Source organism: Dipodomys merriami, unplaced genomic scaffold (assembly GCF_024711535.1).
Source record: "Dipodomys merriami isolate MVZ:Mamm:240054 unplaced genomic scaffold, mDipMer1.0.p SCAF_2, whole genome shotgun sequence".
NCBI classification, from domain to species: Eukaryota; Metazoa; Chordata; class Mammalia; order Rodentia; family Heteromyidae; genus Dipodomys; species Dipodomys merriami.
In genome coordinates, this window is record NW_027203381.1 from 38,922,532 (window position 1) to 38,939,444 (window position 16,913).

A 16,913-nucleotide genomic window follows, 5' to 3' on the forward strand; every position below is an offset into this window, starting at 1 on the left:
TGCCCAGATTGGTCTTAAACGGGGCTGCTCTAGTTCTCAAGTAGCTAGCACTGCAGGTATGAACTACCAGCACTCAGCTATAATTGAGTTTTAAAAAGTGATTATAAAATGTAAAGGCTTGCTGGAATTTGCAGTTTAATAAGGGATAATAGGACAGTAAAATGGGAAAACAATTAAATAACCAATGACATTTTTATACTCTGGCATTAACACTAAGGTAAGAGGTACAAAAACAAAAGCAACTTCATTTCTACTAGCAATTAATAAAACTTAATGAAATGGAATTTGTGAGATGGTCACATTTGATGGCTAAAGTTTATGAGGTAATATTATAAAGACTCAAATAAATGAAGAGGCAAGTTCAGCTGTTGATGAGAAGAACACACATTAAACTGGCAATTCTTCATAGATTAATTTTATAGATATAAGCCAAGAGAGCCAAACTCTTAACATGCTATTTTTTTAATACAGGCAATCCACAAAACTCTTCTAAAGTTTAATGAGAAAACCAGAAGCATACCAGAAGGAACTGGGCCTTGTATGCCTTGAGTTGAATGTCTGCATCTGCTAATAGTTCATACACAGCCACGCGACTCATGCCATCAACCACCAGGCTCCGGCAGAGAATGCTGCAAGAGAGAACAGAGTTTCCTTAGCCTTAAAGGTGGGAGTCTCCCTCCTTGTGTACCTTCCTCCGGGCTGGCTGATTTTCTTCAGTTTTTCTGTTACATATAACTAAATGAAACAAGTGAGATTTCCTGCATCACAGATGAAGAGGAAGTGTAGCCTACCAGGGTTTCAATATCCCTTCCAAAACTCATTTTTGTAATTTAATCGCCACCCTGACATTTAAGAAGTGGTTAGGACTCAAGGGCTTGTCTTTCATGAATGGATTAGTGTGGTTGTCTTGGGAGTGGGTTAGTTATGTCCAGGTGGTTTTGTGATAAAAGTGGAATCTTCCGCGCATGTGCCCTGCTGTCCTTCCACATTCCATTAAGGGCTAATTCAGCACAAAGGCTCTAGCACCATGTTCGTGGACTTCCCAAAACTGTGAGAAACAAGCTTCTTTTCTTTATAAACGATGCTGTATGAGATCTTCTGTTGTAGGAGCACAAATAACTAAGAATTTCCATGGGAAATGTGGCCACTGCTACACCTCTCAGGGCTAAAGGCCTGGCTTACCTTTTCCACCTGACTTGATGAAACATGTGTTTTAGTCATGGAAAAAAAAAACAGCCCAAGGGTGGTGATGCAGATCTCTAACACACTGACTTCTTGGAAATTTACTAGTATTCTCTGAACTATTCAAAATTAAAGTTACCAATCCATGATCATCCCACACTCACTAAACATGGCTGATCTTAATCAACATCCAGGAAAAAACCCAGACTTTGCCTTCAATACTCAACCCTCCTTCCTTCCTCATTCCTACTTCCCACTGGTAAGCAACAGTTTGAGATCATTTAAAATAACACAGTTTCACACTAAATAATACAATGGCACTCTTCTAATGGTAATATTCTTTGTAGTGGTAAAACCCATAAAGGAAATGGGAATCCATAAAGGAAACTAGAATCCTTCTAGTTTCATATTCTATAGAAACTTTCCTATTTATAAATATAATATGAAACAAGTGACATATTAAGACAAAGTGACTATTCCTGATAAATATTTGCAATAATTTAGGCAATGGCTATGAATAAAGACTAAAATAAAATAAAATATACAAAACAGAATTTGTGCATATATTAGAAATTAAATAATCATGTGTGTGTGTGTGTGTGTGTGTGTGCATGCATGGGTGTGTATGAATTCAAACACATTTCTTTTGGATTTAAGCAAAATTCTAGGAGATATTAAATATAGTGATTTATTGAAGTTTAGCTTTATGCTTTATTAAATTCTTACTAAGAAATAACTTAATAGGAGTAGGAGTACTAATTTAATTATGGGTGGTCACCTCCCTGTGGAAAGAAGACTTGAATTATCACTGTTTTGGAAAGTGGTATTCCTGCTAACACTACTGCTATTTTGCTGAGATATTGGGTTTTTTTTAACAATATAGTTATAACTCACTTGAGAAAGGCTAGAAAGCCTTTGAACATCAGCAGAAGATAGTACAATGTTAAACAAGCTTGTCATTTAAAATGGGGGGTCTTTTGGGGACAAATAATTCCAATAATGCCATATTTCAGATTCCCTTATTTGTAACCAATTCATTTTCACTCACCTATGTGATGCTTGAGGAAAAGAGAAAGGAAATATTTTAGCTGAGTTTTAAAAGAAATACAATGCAGCTGGAAATTGTTCATTCACAGTCTACTGGAATGCTGTCCTAGAAGTCTAATAACAGAGACTTGTAAAGCAAACTTTGGGGTTCTTATGTAGACTGTCATATAGTTCCCCCTCAGTGACCCCATTCAGACAACCCTCATGGAATCCTGAAAGGGAATTCCTTCTTTCTTTGGTTTTGAAATGTTTTGTGTCTGAAATATTCTCAGAGCCCTTCTGAGATGATTCCAAGCGTCACTAAAGCTGTCTCTACTTTGGATCATGTAACATCAGAATTAAGCCGCATGATCTGGAAGGTGGAAGGAGATGGAGTTCAACTGGAAGGTGGGCTTGTATGGATGGGCTATGGAGCTGCCCTTCCCAAAGCTCTGTGGCTGGCTTCCAGTGAGGAGGTGTCCTGCCATCTGAGAATGCACTAAGAGTGTACTTCCAGGGGGCTAATGTCACCTGTAGATGAAATCATCTATTCACAGTGCAAGAACATTCTGGGGAACTCTTTGAAACCCATCTCGTGTTTGTATTAAAAATTCAAGGTCAGAGCAGAGGAAGGGCATAGAGGTAGATTATTTGCCTCATACACACAAGACCCTGGGCTTGGGTCTATCCTATACTCACACACACATACCCTTATTCCACTACACAAAGCCTTCAGGGTTGTATTTTTAGGGTTATGAGGGCTTGACATTAATTCAATAGCCATTCTATCAAGTCTTGTAAAAGTTTCCATTCTAAACAACTAAAAAGTATTACTTCTTGCATAACTTCTTCCATTTTCAGGGAAGATATCCAAATACTCAAGTGATCTGTGTTTGACAACAGGCAACATGAATATAGAAGAAATAGAATGTTCAAGACTTTGGGCAAAAACTGGTGGATTTACTGTAGTTCTCCAACTGCTATTTCAAGGGACTCCAACTCCTACAGTCACCTATATAATCATGTGGAAACACCTCTTGTACTGATGCTTTAATAAAAGCAAGTCCCTGAAATGCTATGCAAAGAAGCCATTTTTAATATGCTCTGTCCAGTGAGTGCTCTCAGAAGAACTTTATCAAGACAATTTTTTAAACCTTGTCCTTTTTTTCACCTGGTAATAATTCAACATGAGTTACCCCAGCTCTGATAGCATGTTGCAAAGGCAGCTAGACACTTCTTAACATTGAAAAGGAATCTTTTTTCATTACACTGTGCATCTGTATACCTTACAGAGCCTTTGAGGTGAGAATACTGAATTCACTGCACCGTGCAGGGCTGATAAAAATTAAAGCAGTTGGGCAGCATCACTGAATCTGAACCAAATTTCTAGGTAGACCATGTGGTCTTTTAAGAAAATACAGGACTCCCAACATCCATGCTGGGGATGTTTGTTTCCTCAAAGAGGAAAACAAGGCTCCAACGCAAATAAAAATGGAAGTTCCTCCAGGCAGACCTCCTACTTGTCTTGTGCAGAGGAATTCTTGGGGATAAAACTGGTTACCTGTACTTGCAGCTGTATATGTTCACCTGGCCTCCCAGAACAGACCCAGGGCTCTTCACACTGACATCCACCACAGACAGCTGGTCTACTTCAGTGGCATATTCCAGCACAATCATGTAGTGGCCCACTTGTGGGACACGCAGCGGCAGATGCAATTCCACCTGCCAGAGAGGTGGAGCAGACAGATGGTCATCCCGACCTGTGATGCCCTCCGGATGTTAATATCCACAACAGAGAGGACAGAGGAGACTCCTGGAAGAATGGTTATGTGTCAAAACAGTAATAAATGTGAGAAAGGATGTGGAAAAAATACAGATGACTTATTAACTACTGGGTCTGAGCTTGGGATGCGCAGTCAGATTGTCTGTGTGTTCCAGGGCTTGTAACTGATGTCTTGTGTCAGTATCCTCCATATAAAATGAGGATAACATCAGTACCTACTTCTTAAGATGGTTATGAGGATTAAATGAGTTAATACAGGTAGAGCTCTTCAAACTGTGGGTAGCATGTAATAAACTACACAAACACTAGTGATGACAATGGTGATTATTGCTTTTGCCATGATTTGCTTTTTCTCAATAGTATTTCAGCTTTAGCTGTATAGCCATACCTCATTTTGTAATAGCTAACATTCTATAGCACAAACATAAAATTATCTTACTGTCTGCTAATGGACACTTAGGCCCTTCATAACTTTCTCTACATCATATACTATTAAATCGTCACCATCATCATCATCATCATCATCATCATCTATACATCCTTGTGCTAGTATTTCTATAAGGTTCCCAAAAGTCAAATAACTAAGTTAAAGTGTTATATGTATACAGTTAATACTTGAGCCAACACTGGAGTTACATTTCTTAGTAGTATTAACTAACTCATTCCAGAAGCTCAGGCTCAGCAGAACATTACCATACTTAATTTAAATGGTCCTTGCCTTCAGGAAGTTCATATTTACTGTTCCTTCTGAATAGCCTGAACCACATAATTACTATTTTTCACAGTGATTTTTTTCCTACCACTTAAATAATAGAAAGACTTCCCTTGGGGGAAAACATGGATAATCCACCCCACTTTTGCTCTTAGAGAATGAAGTACTGCATAGCCACTGGCCTATATAGAGAAGTTATTACCAGCTTCTCTCCCCTGGGCCTCTCCAAATGAATGCTTCTCCATCTTTACCCCACCACACAGCAGAAGTGGCTCAATGACTTATCAGGACTTCTCCCAGAGGTTTTTATTTGGTTTGAGTTCCAGCAGCACTCTATTGTAAATTTCCACTGAGCTTCCTTCTTTGAGTCCTATGATCGATTTTTTTTTTTAAGAATGGTTGGAAGAATTTACAATACATTTGATGGTAAAAGCAAGTTTTGATGAACTCAGGTAAAAGACAAAAAAATGACTAACAGAGACTTTATATTTTTGGTCTCCATTATTTACCTTTTAAATGGGGAACTTGATTGGAATCTGTGTCAAACTAGTTTTGTTGCCAAACCTGCCCTCTCCTATTTATTGTTTCAGGGTAAAGACACAGAAAGTGGGTTCATCAGCTCTGTTGTTTTTGCAAAGCTAAGAGAGGATAGCTGAATGTTGAAATGAGTATTTAAAGAATTTGGCCAACAAATTATACATCTGCCCTAGGTCAGGCCACTGGCCAGTTGCTGGGCATCTGTAGGAAACAAGGCAGATAGTGATCTGCCTCTCAGACAGACTTTAATCAAATAATAGACAACACGAAAATTAGGATGTAAAAGTACATTTATGGCCGGGCGCTGGTGGCTCACGCCTGTAATCCTAGCTACTCAGGAGGCTGAGATCTGAGGATCGCGGTTCAAAGCCAGCCCGGGCAGGAGAGACCGTGAGACTCCTATCTCCAATAAACCACCAGAAAACCGGAAGTGGCGCTGTAGCTCAAGTGGTAGAGCGCTCGCCTTGAGCTGAAGAGCTGAGGGACAGCGCCCAGGCCCAGAGTTCAAGCCCCACGACCAACAAAAAAAAAAAAAAAAAAAAAAAAAAAAAGTACATTTATGGTAACACTCAGAAGAGGTGTTCTAGACACATGTGAGATAGGCCTGACCTAATCAGGAAGATACAGGAGAGGAGATGGTTTCCCAGAAGAAGCAATGGTTTTGTTGAGGATAGTAATAACTAGATCACAAGGGGAAGGGAGGAAGAATAGCAAAACAGCCTGTAGTAGGAGGCTCCACTACAACATAAAATGTAATTGGGCCACATGCAATGTAACTCCAAGAGACTGAAGGGACCAGAGTGACAAGGAACAGAGCAACAGCAGTATGATGCATTGAGAGATAAAAGCAATCTTATAGCACATAGTGAAATGTTTGTCTCTATCGGATGGGATATTATTATAATGTTTAGATTGTGTGTGTGCATGCATTCGTGTGTGCATTCATACATGTGTGTGTGTGTATGTGTGTGTGTGTGGTAGGGCCGGAAGGCAATGATGATCAGATATTCCTCTCAGAATGAGCATGTAGCATGGTTCCTGTAGCATGGAGAATGGACTGGGAGATACAGTGAACAAGAGCAGGTGGGGCTGAGTTGATTAGGTGGCTATTGCTGAGGTCCTCATGAAACATGATGGTACAGATTGAATATCCCTTCTATGAAATGTTTGGGACAAGGAATGTTTGAGATTTTGGAGTTTTCCAGAATTCAGAATTCTTTCATATACATATGGAGATATTTTAGGGAGGAGATTCAAACCTAAAAACATGAAATGCATTTCATATTCAGAGGAAAATTAATCCCACAAGAATAATATGAAAAGAATCAATTTGGGACTGAGGATGTGGCTCAATGGTACATCACTTGCCTACCAGCACACTATACACACATAAAAATATTGTCAGATATCTTTCAGGGCCTCTTCTAATTCTGTAAATGAATTTTGGCATAATAATCAATAACAGTACTGTCCAGAGAACTTCCTGTGATGATAAAAAATATTCTGTCATCTACACTGTCAAACACTAGACAGGTAACTATGGATACCCTGAAATATGACTAGGGCAACTGAGGAGCTGACTTTTTAGTCATAGTTAGATGTAATTAATTTAAATTAATATAGCCACAGGGGCTAAAGGATACTATACTGCCAGTATTTATCTGTAGGCATTTAGATAAAACAGTAAAAAGTATTGCCCAATAAAAAAGAACAGCTCAGGAATCAGTCTTTTTATGAATCAATCTGAAATGGCTGTAGCTCTGGGCTAAACTAAAGGTGACACATGATCTATGTCATTAATATGTCTTTGGAGGCCTGGTTTACCTTAGCTGTGCCCCTTTACTGAAGGAACACACATACACACACACACACACACACACACACACACACAATGCACATAAATGCATGCACATATGTATAGGAACGCATGTATATTGTTTATGTGTATGTATGTGCAAAGTATGGCTGCATGTGTGTACACTGCATAGAAAGGAATGCAGTAAACTTAATGTTAGAGTGGAGTAGAGGGAAGATCATTTTGTTTCTATTCTATTTCACTATACTTTGTTTATCTACATTTATCTTATCTTTCCTTACTCAATATAACAAGCATGTTTCATAAAATAAAAATTCTAAAAAAATTAAAATGCAATGAAGACTCTATTTTAAAAATATACCTAATACTTTTAGCTGCTACCTTTAAAATGTCGGGAGAATGTATACATCTAAATGTTTGGGAAGAATTAAGGCCACTGACATTTTCATTTCACATAATTAATCTCTGAATAAACAGTTTCTCTAATGGTAAATGAAGCTGCAGTAGAGGAAGCTGGGTTTACTGTGTTCATGTTGAAGTGCTGCATTATGGGTTCTTATTGCTAATATACTGTACTTTTAATTCAAATCTTGAATCAACACATTCTTACATTTGGGTTTGGGGCTCAAAGAACTCCTGGAAGAAAAGTAATACCAAGGCCTGTAATAACTCGTCCTCCAAACCACAAGGCAAGCTGCATCGGAGTATAGCAGTTCCAGATTCTGAGCCCCAGGAATTTAATTGTTACAAATCACTTAGCCTACAGGATTGGGCAGTGAGATGTTTGTCCTTTTAGGGTCAGCCAGGAAGTGTCTGGAGGCTTTTAAGGTTGAGTCTTTTCCTGAGTCAGGTAGAATGCAAAGTCCCCAAGGTCTGAGTAACCCAACAAAAAGGATTCTGTGGTTGCCCATGCCCCTTGCTATGTTGAGGGACTGCTTTGGGAACAGCCCAACACAGCTCAGTGTGAGGCACCATCCAGGCCCAACCCAAACCAGAGAAGTCAGCAAAGGTTGACCAACACCTCTGAGAAATTCTTCCAGAGTCCCCTGGATTTGAGAAGCAATTGTGGTCAGGTATGGATAGAAGGGAATATTAGCTTTGACAATAAATCAAAGTCTGTCCTACCTGCGTCCCGCTGAGGTCCACCATGACAGGGTGTGCAGGGGTGGGCTTCCTCACAGCCAAGGGTCTTGGCTCCCCTTCAAGCAGGGAGTGTCTGGCCTCACAAGCCAGGGTACAGGAGAACCTGGTCACTGGCAAATGCTGGTAAAGCAAGCAGCTTTACCAAGGACAACAACAAAATACAATCATCACAACATGAATATCAAAGTGCATCCCAGAGGCCCCGTAGTCATTCCATTCTCCTTCTCCCTCATCATGTACCCTCCCTTCAGCAACTCTTACTCAGTGTCCCCTGCAGAAACCCAGCAGGAAAGTCTCATCACACCAGGAAGGGAAGAAACAAAGGTTCACAATCTTAAACTCAAGCCTCCCACCAGATTTGTGACCTTGAGGCTATTACTTAAACATGCAGCAATATTTCCACGTGTTTGGGGCATTAGCCACGCAGAAACCAGCCACCCCAAGCCAAGGGCTTTGGGATTCCTTCTTTAAGGAAATAAGATCCAGACTAAAAATCACAATGAAAAATAATTATCCAGAGCATCCTGCAGCAGTTGTGCCCTTGACCTCTATGGTGAACCCTTGGACTCAAGGCTCCTAATTCAGAGGATCCTGAGGACAATGTGGCTGTGTCTTCTGCCCCTCATACTAACTTGGCCTGGGGAGATCCTGCCGGGGCACATGGCGCTGTGACTGGCAGCTGCAGCAGGGGGGCTTCGTAATAGTCCCTGGGGAGCAGCACCAGGTAATCCTAGCAAACAAAGGCCAAAGAGACAATGACTCATTTTGCTGGCAGCCCTACTTGAGCAAATAAAAACCACCAAACATCCTGGATAAATTAGTACCAACCAGATGAAGTCACTGGAGAATCTCTCCATCGCAACTGCCTGTTCTTCACCTTTCCTCTCCTTTTCTAGCCATGCTTACAGTTCTTTGTGTGTGTGTGTGTGTGTGTGTGTGTGTGTGTGTGTGTGTGTGTGTGTGTGTGTCTGTGTGTGTGTGTGTCTGTGTGTCTGTGTGTCTGTGTGTGTCTGTGTGTGTGTCTGTGTCTGTGTCTGTGTCTGTGTCTGTGTCTGTGTCTGTGTGTGTTAGTTTGTTTTGGACATAGGGCCTAACACTTTTGCCTGGGCCAACCTGAGACTGCAGTCCTCCTACCTTCACCTCTTCAGTAGCTGGGATTTCACTGATGGGCCCTTCTCTACAAGTCCTTTACACACTAGAGATAAGCTCCTCAGGGTGAACATGTGTATTTTTTAAATATCAAGGAAATTTTCACTCTCTTCTTGATCATTTATAAACCCACAAAGGAACGAAGATAATAAACTGTCCATGGACAGGATGTTCCTTTTGAGATTCTGGTTGCCTTCATCACTACAGAATCCTGAATCATGCAGATGATGTATAACAGCTTTCCACTCGCACACTGGAGCAATGCTCACCAGGTATGGTTTGAGAAGTGAGGTTTTGCCACCCTGGGGACTCTGAGAATAGACCTGGCTTACTGGTTGACCTACCAGAGTGTACCACCCCCAAGTTGACCACCCCCAAGTGTACCAAATGAGACCCACAATGTAAATTCAGTTAAACAGCTATTCAGGAAAGAGCAGAGCTGTGGAGTTTGAGATGTGGATGAGTTGACAGCTTTCCAGCAATGCCAGACATGTGCCTTCACCATGTACATGCAGAGACAAGGAGGGGCACTGGCCTCCACTGTGAAGAGATTCATACATGGTCCATAAGGCATTTTCTCTCTTCAGAGAGACCTGTCAGAGTGGATGGGGCCGGGGGAGGTGATAGGAAATTGTGACTCAGGTGATGTGGTGATCTTACTGGTTGGGTCTTAATGTTAAGGTGCTTATTGTTCTAGTGGTAATTTTCCTGAGGTTGAGCCTCTATTTCCTCATTGCCCTATGGTCCCACCGATCCTAGAACAGTAAAATATTGATAATAGACACTCAAGGGAAATGGGATCATAGCAAGTAATCTACAGATGTACAATTTCACAAGTGTACACTAAATGTTATTAAACATCCTCTGTGCATAGGGAGTAACATAAGAATTTTTTGCTTTCCATTAGTCTAATTTCATATCAATAACTGACATCAGCAGATTTTTTTCCTCCTCCCCATTTCTAACATCTGTGAAATGTTCTCAGCCTTTTTGTTTGAAAGCGGTAAAGCTTTCTGCAGAGACAGTGCAAGAAAAACAAAGTTGGAAGAGAGAGCTTAAATCTTCATATCACCTGTGCAAGAGCTCAGATTTGCCAAGTACTCGCCTTATTGTTGGACAGAAACAAGTGAGGCAGTTTGTAGTTAATGAGCCTGCACCTAAGACTTGCCAGTGTGGACAATCCAGTCAGTAGGTTTGTGCAAAAAAAAAAAAAAAGAAAAAAGAAAAAAATTTATGTTTTCTATTCAAAGTCTGTAAAACAAAGCTTTGCCACAGACCTTGCTATATGCAGCAGACCTAGTATCAGAAAACAGACTCATGAAACAACTCCCCATAGTTTCTCTGGCTAAGCTATCTGTGTTTGCAGACATGGCCTTTCCCCTGATGAAGAATTCTTTGTCAAAGACAGAGACTCTTACATAGGTTTGAGGGGAGAGAGAGCAGGAAACATGCATGGGGTAAACCCTGGCTGCTATGGCCATTTCCTTCTCTGCACTATCAAGAATCTTACTCATACAAGGGTATTCCTATTCATAAGTTCTTCAGACTTCATTCTTCATGATCCCTAGAAAGGCTTATTTTGTAGGTTCCCTTCTGATTCATGATGCTTTTGAAAGGTAGGATCATGTTTACAGAGGCTTTGAATTTGTTCTGACAATGGTGTGATGAGTTCTATTTTCTGTTTTTTAGCCTCAGAGAAGCTGTTGAAAGGATATAAAAGATAACTTTAGGCAGGTTCCTATGTCATTTGCTTTGCAAAGGTCATCTGAGGGTCTAGTGTGGTGAAAGGGAACCCTGTGGGATTTTAATGTTTGTGGCCACTGCAGATCTCCCGTGGGGACATCCCCCAGAGCCCACATTCAAAACTGTCTTACCAGGAGCACTTCCTCAGCCCTGATACAAGCAATCCACGTCCCAGGCGTGATTGAGAACGGGTCCGCAAAGCCATTTCCTGGGACTGTGACAAAGGCTGGCTCCTTGCTAGGCAGGAAAGTGATCTCTTTACTTTGAGTAGCACCTATTAGAAATACAAAGGACAATTTAAGATACCTTTCTACCAGCCAGTGTTAAGATTTTTAGATAATTCAATTTTGAACATTCTGTTTACACCTCAAAAAGTGTAAGTGGGCACTCATCCGATTTACTGATTTATTTTTTAATTATGTATATGCACGCACATAAAGTAGACTAAAAGGACTTTGGTAAGATGTTCACTGTAGCTATGTATGCTAGGATTATAAATTTTGATTTGCTAAATAAGTAATCATATTAACACTTGTAAGCTGATTTGGACTCTGGGGTCTATAATTAAGTGTTCTTCCTCTTGGGCCACACCCCTAGTCCTTTATTTTTTTGTTTTCCAGAGAGGTCTTTCCAACTTGAGGTTGGCCTCAAACTGAGATCATCCTGTCTCTCCCTCCTTACTGCTTGGATTAGAGGTATGTACTACTACATCCAGTAACAACTATAAGCTGTTTAAGAATATTCCTTGCATATTGTATGTGTTCAATATCTTATATTGGCTATTAAATTATTTTTGTTTACATAAGGTTTTTCTTATATTTTTATTAAGATTTTTTAAATTTGTAGTTATGTTATTTTTTTTTAGAATGTTGTTTTTTAAAAAAAAAACTAAAACAAAAACAAATTGAGAACCTTCTACATCTGAGTCCAATTGACACTTATTTTGACAGAAAATATGTTCTAAATCCTTGCATTGCTCTCATTCTATAGGCATCTATGGTGTCTACTATACAGATGTCAGGCATGGTACTGAGTTGTGGGAGCACAGAAGTGGATGCCATGTTGATTGTATCGTGGGAACAGAGCAGGCAAGATATGCAGACTAGAAAACCGGAGAATATGGTAGAGTGTGTACATTGGAACTTAGGAGGAGGCCTATACTACCTTGGGAATATGTAAGTAGACTTCTGACTCAGACTGGTGGAAAGCTGTCCCAGAGAATAGGAAGCAGCTCAGAATGTATTTAAATGATGTGAGTTAACAGAGAACACATTTATGGTGGCATTGACCCTCAGTTTGAAGGCAGAGAGATCTTTTAGAAAGATTGGCCACTTATTAAACCCCTCAGCTCTGTTTCTTCTTCGGTCCTCTTCATTCTACCACATTCTTATTAAGTGAGAGAAAAGATGCAGAAATATTCTGTACATGATGAAGTGAGTCAGCCACTGCCTCCTATTAGGAATTGATCAGCCTCCAGTCATATAAGCTTGGCTGACCTGACTTGAAAATAATGTCCTTTCTTCCCTAAATTCCAGCTCTACTATGGATGGCAAACGAAGATGCTCTCATCTTGATTCTAAATTAGACTTCCATTCATGCCATTCTGTGCCCTTATGGGATTCCCAGTGCTTTCTGGAATCAGTTTCCAATACTGGTAGAAGCCTTCTTATTTCCTGTTAGGATGGAGTTACAGGCCCTGTCTCCAACTGTGATGAGCTGTGTTCTCTTCTGTTGACTCTCAGAGATCTCAGGGAGCTTTGCAGATCTTTCTTGGAGCTTTTGAGTTGCATGCTATATACCCTCACCTTAACAATTCCAATCCTTGCCAGGCACTGGTGGCTCATACCTATAATCCTAGGTACTTAGGAAGCTGAGATCTAAGGACCACAATTCAAAGAAAAGTCCATGGGACTCTTATCTCCAATAAACTACTCAAAAGAAGTAAAACTGTGGCTCAAGTGGTAGAGCACTAGCCTTGAGCAAAAGAAGCGCAGGGATAGTGCCCAGGCTCTGAGTTTAAGCCCCAGGATTGGCACACACACACAAAATTCTGATCCTCACCCATTTCTCCTTGAACTCCTTGGTTTGATTGAAACAATGGGAACAGGCAAAAATCTCACAAATAGCACCTAAAAGGTGATATCTACTTCACCAGAGGTCATGACCCTGGGGTTCAGTCAAAGTACAAAGGTTGCTGTACCAACTTTTAAAATGTCAGTTAATAGTTTAACAGCAAACTTTAAATGCACAGAAAATTTAGAAAATGGAAAGGTACCAAAGGACATCTAGAGGACTGTCCAATCAGACCCTTGTCAAGGCTTACTGTTTTCTAAGGACAGCCCACTTTGTGAAAACTGGAGAAACTCATTCTTGATCATTTGTCACTTGAAAGGAGAGTTACCTGTCTTTGCCCAAGATGGATAAATAGTTATGTGGCCAGATACTGTTTCAGCTCCAGGATTAATATATCTCAGAATAATGCGAAATAAGGAGAGGTTTGACTTCCCCACATTCAAGATTAACCTTACTTCATTCTGAAAAAAATACCAAAAATTTATGAGGAGAAAGCTGGTTAAAAGGAATTTAAAAAATTAAAAAAAGGAATCAAATATAACCACTTACTTCATTCTATTCAAGTTTGGACTTGCAATGTATTCACATTGTATATACATGCATGCACATGTATGCACATGCATATACACACACACACATGCACACACACACGCTATACATCCATACTCACTTTGCAAACACCAAGCCTAATAATGAATTAAAATCACTTACAATTAAAGTTACAGTGACACTCACTCCCCAGCTACTGAGATCCTCTTTGACTTTTTGTAATCAGGCAGACAGAGTATATTATTAGTTTAAGAAAGCCACGGTGACAGGCTCAACCACCACTGGCTGGGGAAAATAAAAAGGCAGAAGAGAAGGAAAGGAAAGCATATTATTTCATGCCACCACCCCAAAGAGGAGCCAGCCTAGGATCTACATCACATCCGGAAAACCTAAGTCATCACAGAAACCAAAGATGACTGTGGAAAAATTAGAGACCCCAACACATTGGTGGTAAAATCGGGATCTAACTGAAGTACGTCTACTCTGCCTTACAAAGCTTTATTTTCTCTTAAGCTCCTATCCAAAGGGAAGGTTAGCTTTTCAACCTAGAGGAGGGGTCTTTTGGGTCACCAAGCCCTGAGGTCACACAATATTTTGTGTATGATTCCATGACTTTAATGAGGAAAAAGTAGACTATTTTATTTCAGAACCCCAGACTATATGTCTATATCCAGTAGCCCAAGGAAAGCTCAGGAAATATGGGCTCTAAAGGAACTAAGTAAACCATGAAATGGAATGAAGTGTCTTGGGTTTCTAATTGGGAAAGGCAGCTTGAATATAGGTAATTTGGCAAGAGGAAAGCATTATTAGAATCTACCAGGGGCTCCCAGAGAACCATGAACCTGTTCTCTAAAGACTGCACTAAGTCCTGGATCTACTAAGAACAAGCACTGGGTTTACCATCATCAATTTACCTCTCTTACTCTATTTGCTTATACCATGATCAGCTTGAAGAGACCAACCTCAACGAGAAATTCTAAAGACAAAGCTATTCAACAATTTTGCCATTTTTTGGTAGAAACAGAGTATGTGTTCTAAAAGCATAAAACAAAAAGTATGAATTTCCTTACTGTAATGCAAAACTGAGATATATAGATATGGTAGAAAAGAATGACAGAAAGAGCGGGATGTCAGTGGCTCACGCCTGTAATCCTAGCTATGCAAGAGGCTGAGATCTGAAGATCATGGTTCAAAGCCAGCCCGGGCAGGAAAGTCCGTGAAATTAGTATCTCCAATAAACCACCAGAAAACCAGAAGTAGCATGGTGGTTCAAGTGATAGAGCACTCACCTTGAGCTGAAGTGCTGAGGGACAGTGCCCAGTCCCAGAGTTCAAGCCCCACAACCAACCAAAAACAACAACAACAAAAAAAGAATGACAGAAAGTAGAAATGTGGAGGGGGAAATAAATTAACTAAGTAACTAAAACTAGTCATTTATGTCTTTGTTTCTATTTACATAATAAGTTGCAAAGAGTTCTAAAACAAAGCATCAAAAATTATCAACACTAGAGGGAGTAAGTCTGATCCAGGGACACTGTATGTGTATATGGATATGTCAAAGTGAAATCTCCCTGTAAAATCACTGATGTTAATTTTAAAGTGTGGAGAAAAGAAAACAAAAGACAAGAGTAATGATACATGGCTAGTACTCAGGAGATGAAGGCAGGAGGATTGAGAGATTGAGATCAGCTTGGGTACAAACAGGCCCTATCTCAAATATATATATATTAACCATACTAGCTATATTGGAATTAGTGAACTTGTTTTTGTTTTTGTTTTCTACAAATAAAAATGTCCTCTATGTTATAATGTAGCCTAATGTCACTTAAGAAACTTCCTTCTTCCTGTAAAACTCTCCAGAGACCAACATCCTCTTTCTTTACTTTCTATTTCTGGTTTAGTGGTCAAATTAAAGTAGCAATAAACTATGAAACCCACATGGGTTAGCAGTTAAAATCCAACCCTACATTAAATCCTGACTTCAATCCCAGCTTCTACTCTAGAGAAAAAGAATCCTGAAATCAGTTTTGACAACCCTGAGAAGTACAGGCCATGCTGCCATGAGCGGGGCCTCTGGTTGCATACCTGTACTGAAGTCATTTGGGCATAGCCTCTCCAACTAAAGCCAGGAAATGCCAGCGGATCAAATCCAAACCGAAGGTGTCTCCCATCAGGTGTAGTGCCATCTTCGATTTCAAACTTCATATGGTGCAAATCCGGGAAATAATAGCTATTCTCAGGCCTTATGAATAAATACATGCAGACATAGGAGGTTAGGATGGCTGATCATCTGAAAACCCTTGACTCTCATACTTACTGCTAAAAGAACTCCACCAAGTTGACCCAATATATTAAGTAGAACAAATGAGAGTGGCCCCCATTCTTTTGCTAAATTATTGGGTTCATTCATGTAAACATAAACCATATATAACACCTATTCACTCCAAACGTTAAAATGAGAAAACCATTTAGCACAACTCATGTTCTATCCTCATTATATTCTAAATGGTTGCAGGACCAAAGTATTGCCCAATTTGTGTTTTTACTATTAATTCACTCATTTATTCATTAATAAACTCTATTCACTTATTACACAAATATGAATGCTGTGTGTCTGATACTTGCTAACCACTAGATAGAGACACTGGTGACCAAGATACAAAATATATATTCAATTCACAGGTTAAAGAACTGGTTTCCTCTATGTGCATTTTTTGATCATTAGAATGACTTCTGTGTCTTGTTTCTTCTGGAACACATGCCAGTAAGTTCCTTCCTTTCATAAATTGAATTATGGTAGTCCCAGTGGAGGACAAAATATCCCAATGCATGTGACATCTCATTGGCAGACCTTTGAAGTTCTAAAAATGATATGTTTGTCAATCTAGTAACAGGCTAATAGCAGGTAGTGGTTTAAAGCAATAGACAACAATTAGTCAAAGGAATAAAAGGGCATGTTCTTATACATTGCAAGAAGAAATAGAAATGCTTACATTTCTGGAGGGAATTTGTAAAGGTCCTTAAAAATATCTATACCATTGATCTAGTAATTCTACTTCCTGGAAATTATTCTATATAGCTGGAGGTATGGTTCAATATGAGAGCACCTGCCTAGCAAACACAAGGTCCTAAGTTCAAACTCCAGTAACATATAAAAAAAAGAAAAACAAATCGTTTAAATAGGGATACAGGTGGATCCA

The 16,913-nt window shown here is 39.7% G+C and overlaps 1 protein-coding gene across 2 annotated transcripts in view; it reads right to left on the reverse strand.

Moving 5' to 3' along the window:
* The window catches only part of Lama3 (laminin subunit alpha 3), a 221,658-nt gene that overhangs the window by 110,105 nt on the left and 94,640 nt on the right, over positions 1-16,913 (reverse strand). For both annotated transcript variants that reach the window (XM_070029434.1, XM_070029433.1), the window contains 7 exons: positions 15,799-15,955; positions 13,493-13,625; positions 11,223-11,365; positions 8,832-8,929; positions 8,182-8,335; positions 3,770-3,930; positions 521-629 (listed from right to left, as the gene is read on the reverse strand). In XM_070029434.1, coding sequence (XP_069885535.1) covers positions 521-629; positions 3,770-3,930; positions 8,182-8,335; positions 8,832-8,929; positions 11,223-11,365; positions 13,493-13,625; positions 15,799-15,955 — 955 coding nt within the window. The remainder of the gene's footprint in view (positions 1-520; positions 630-3,769; positions 3,931-8,181; positions 8,336-8,831; positions 8,930-11,222; positions 11,366-13,492; positions 13,626-15,798; positions 15,956-16,913) is intronic.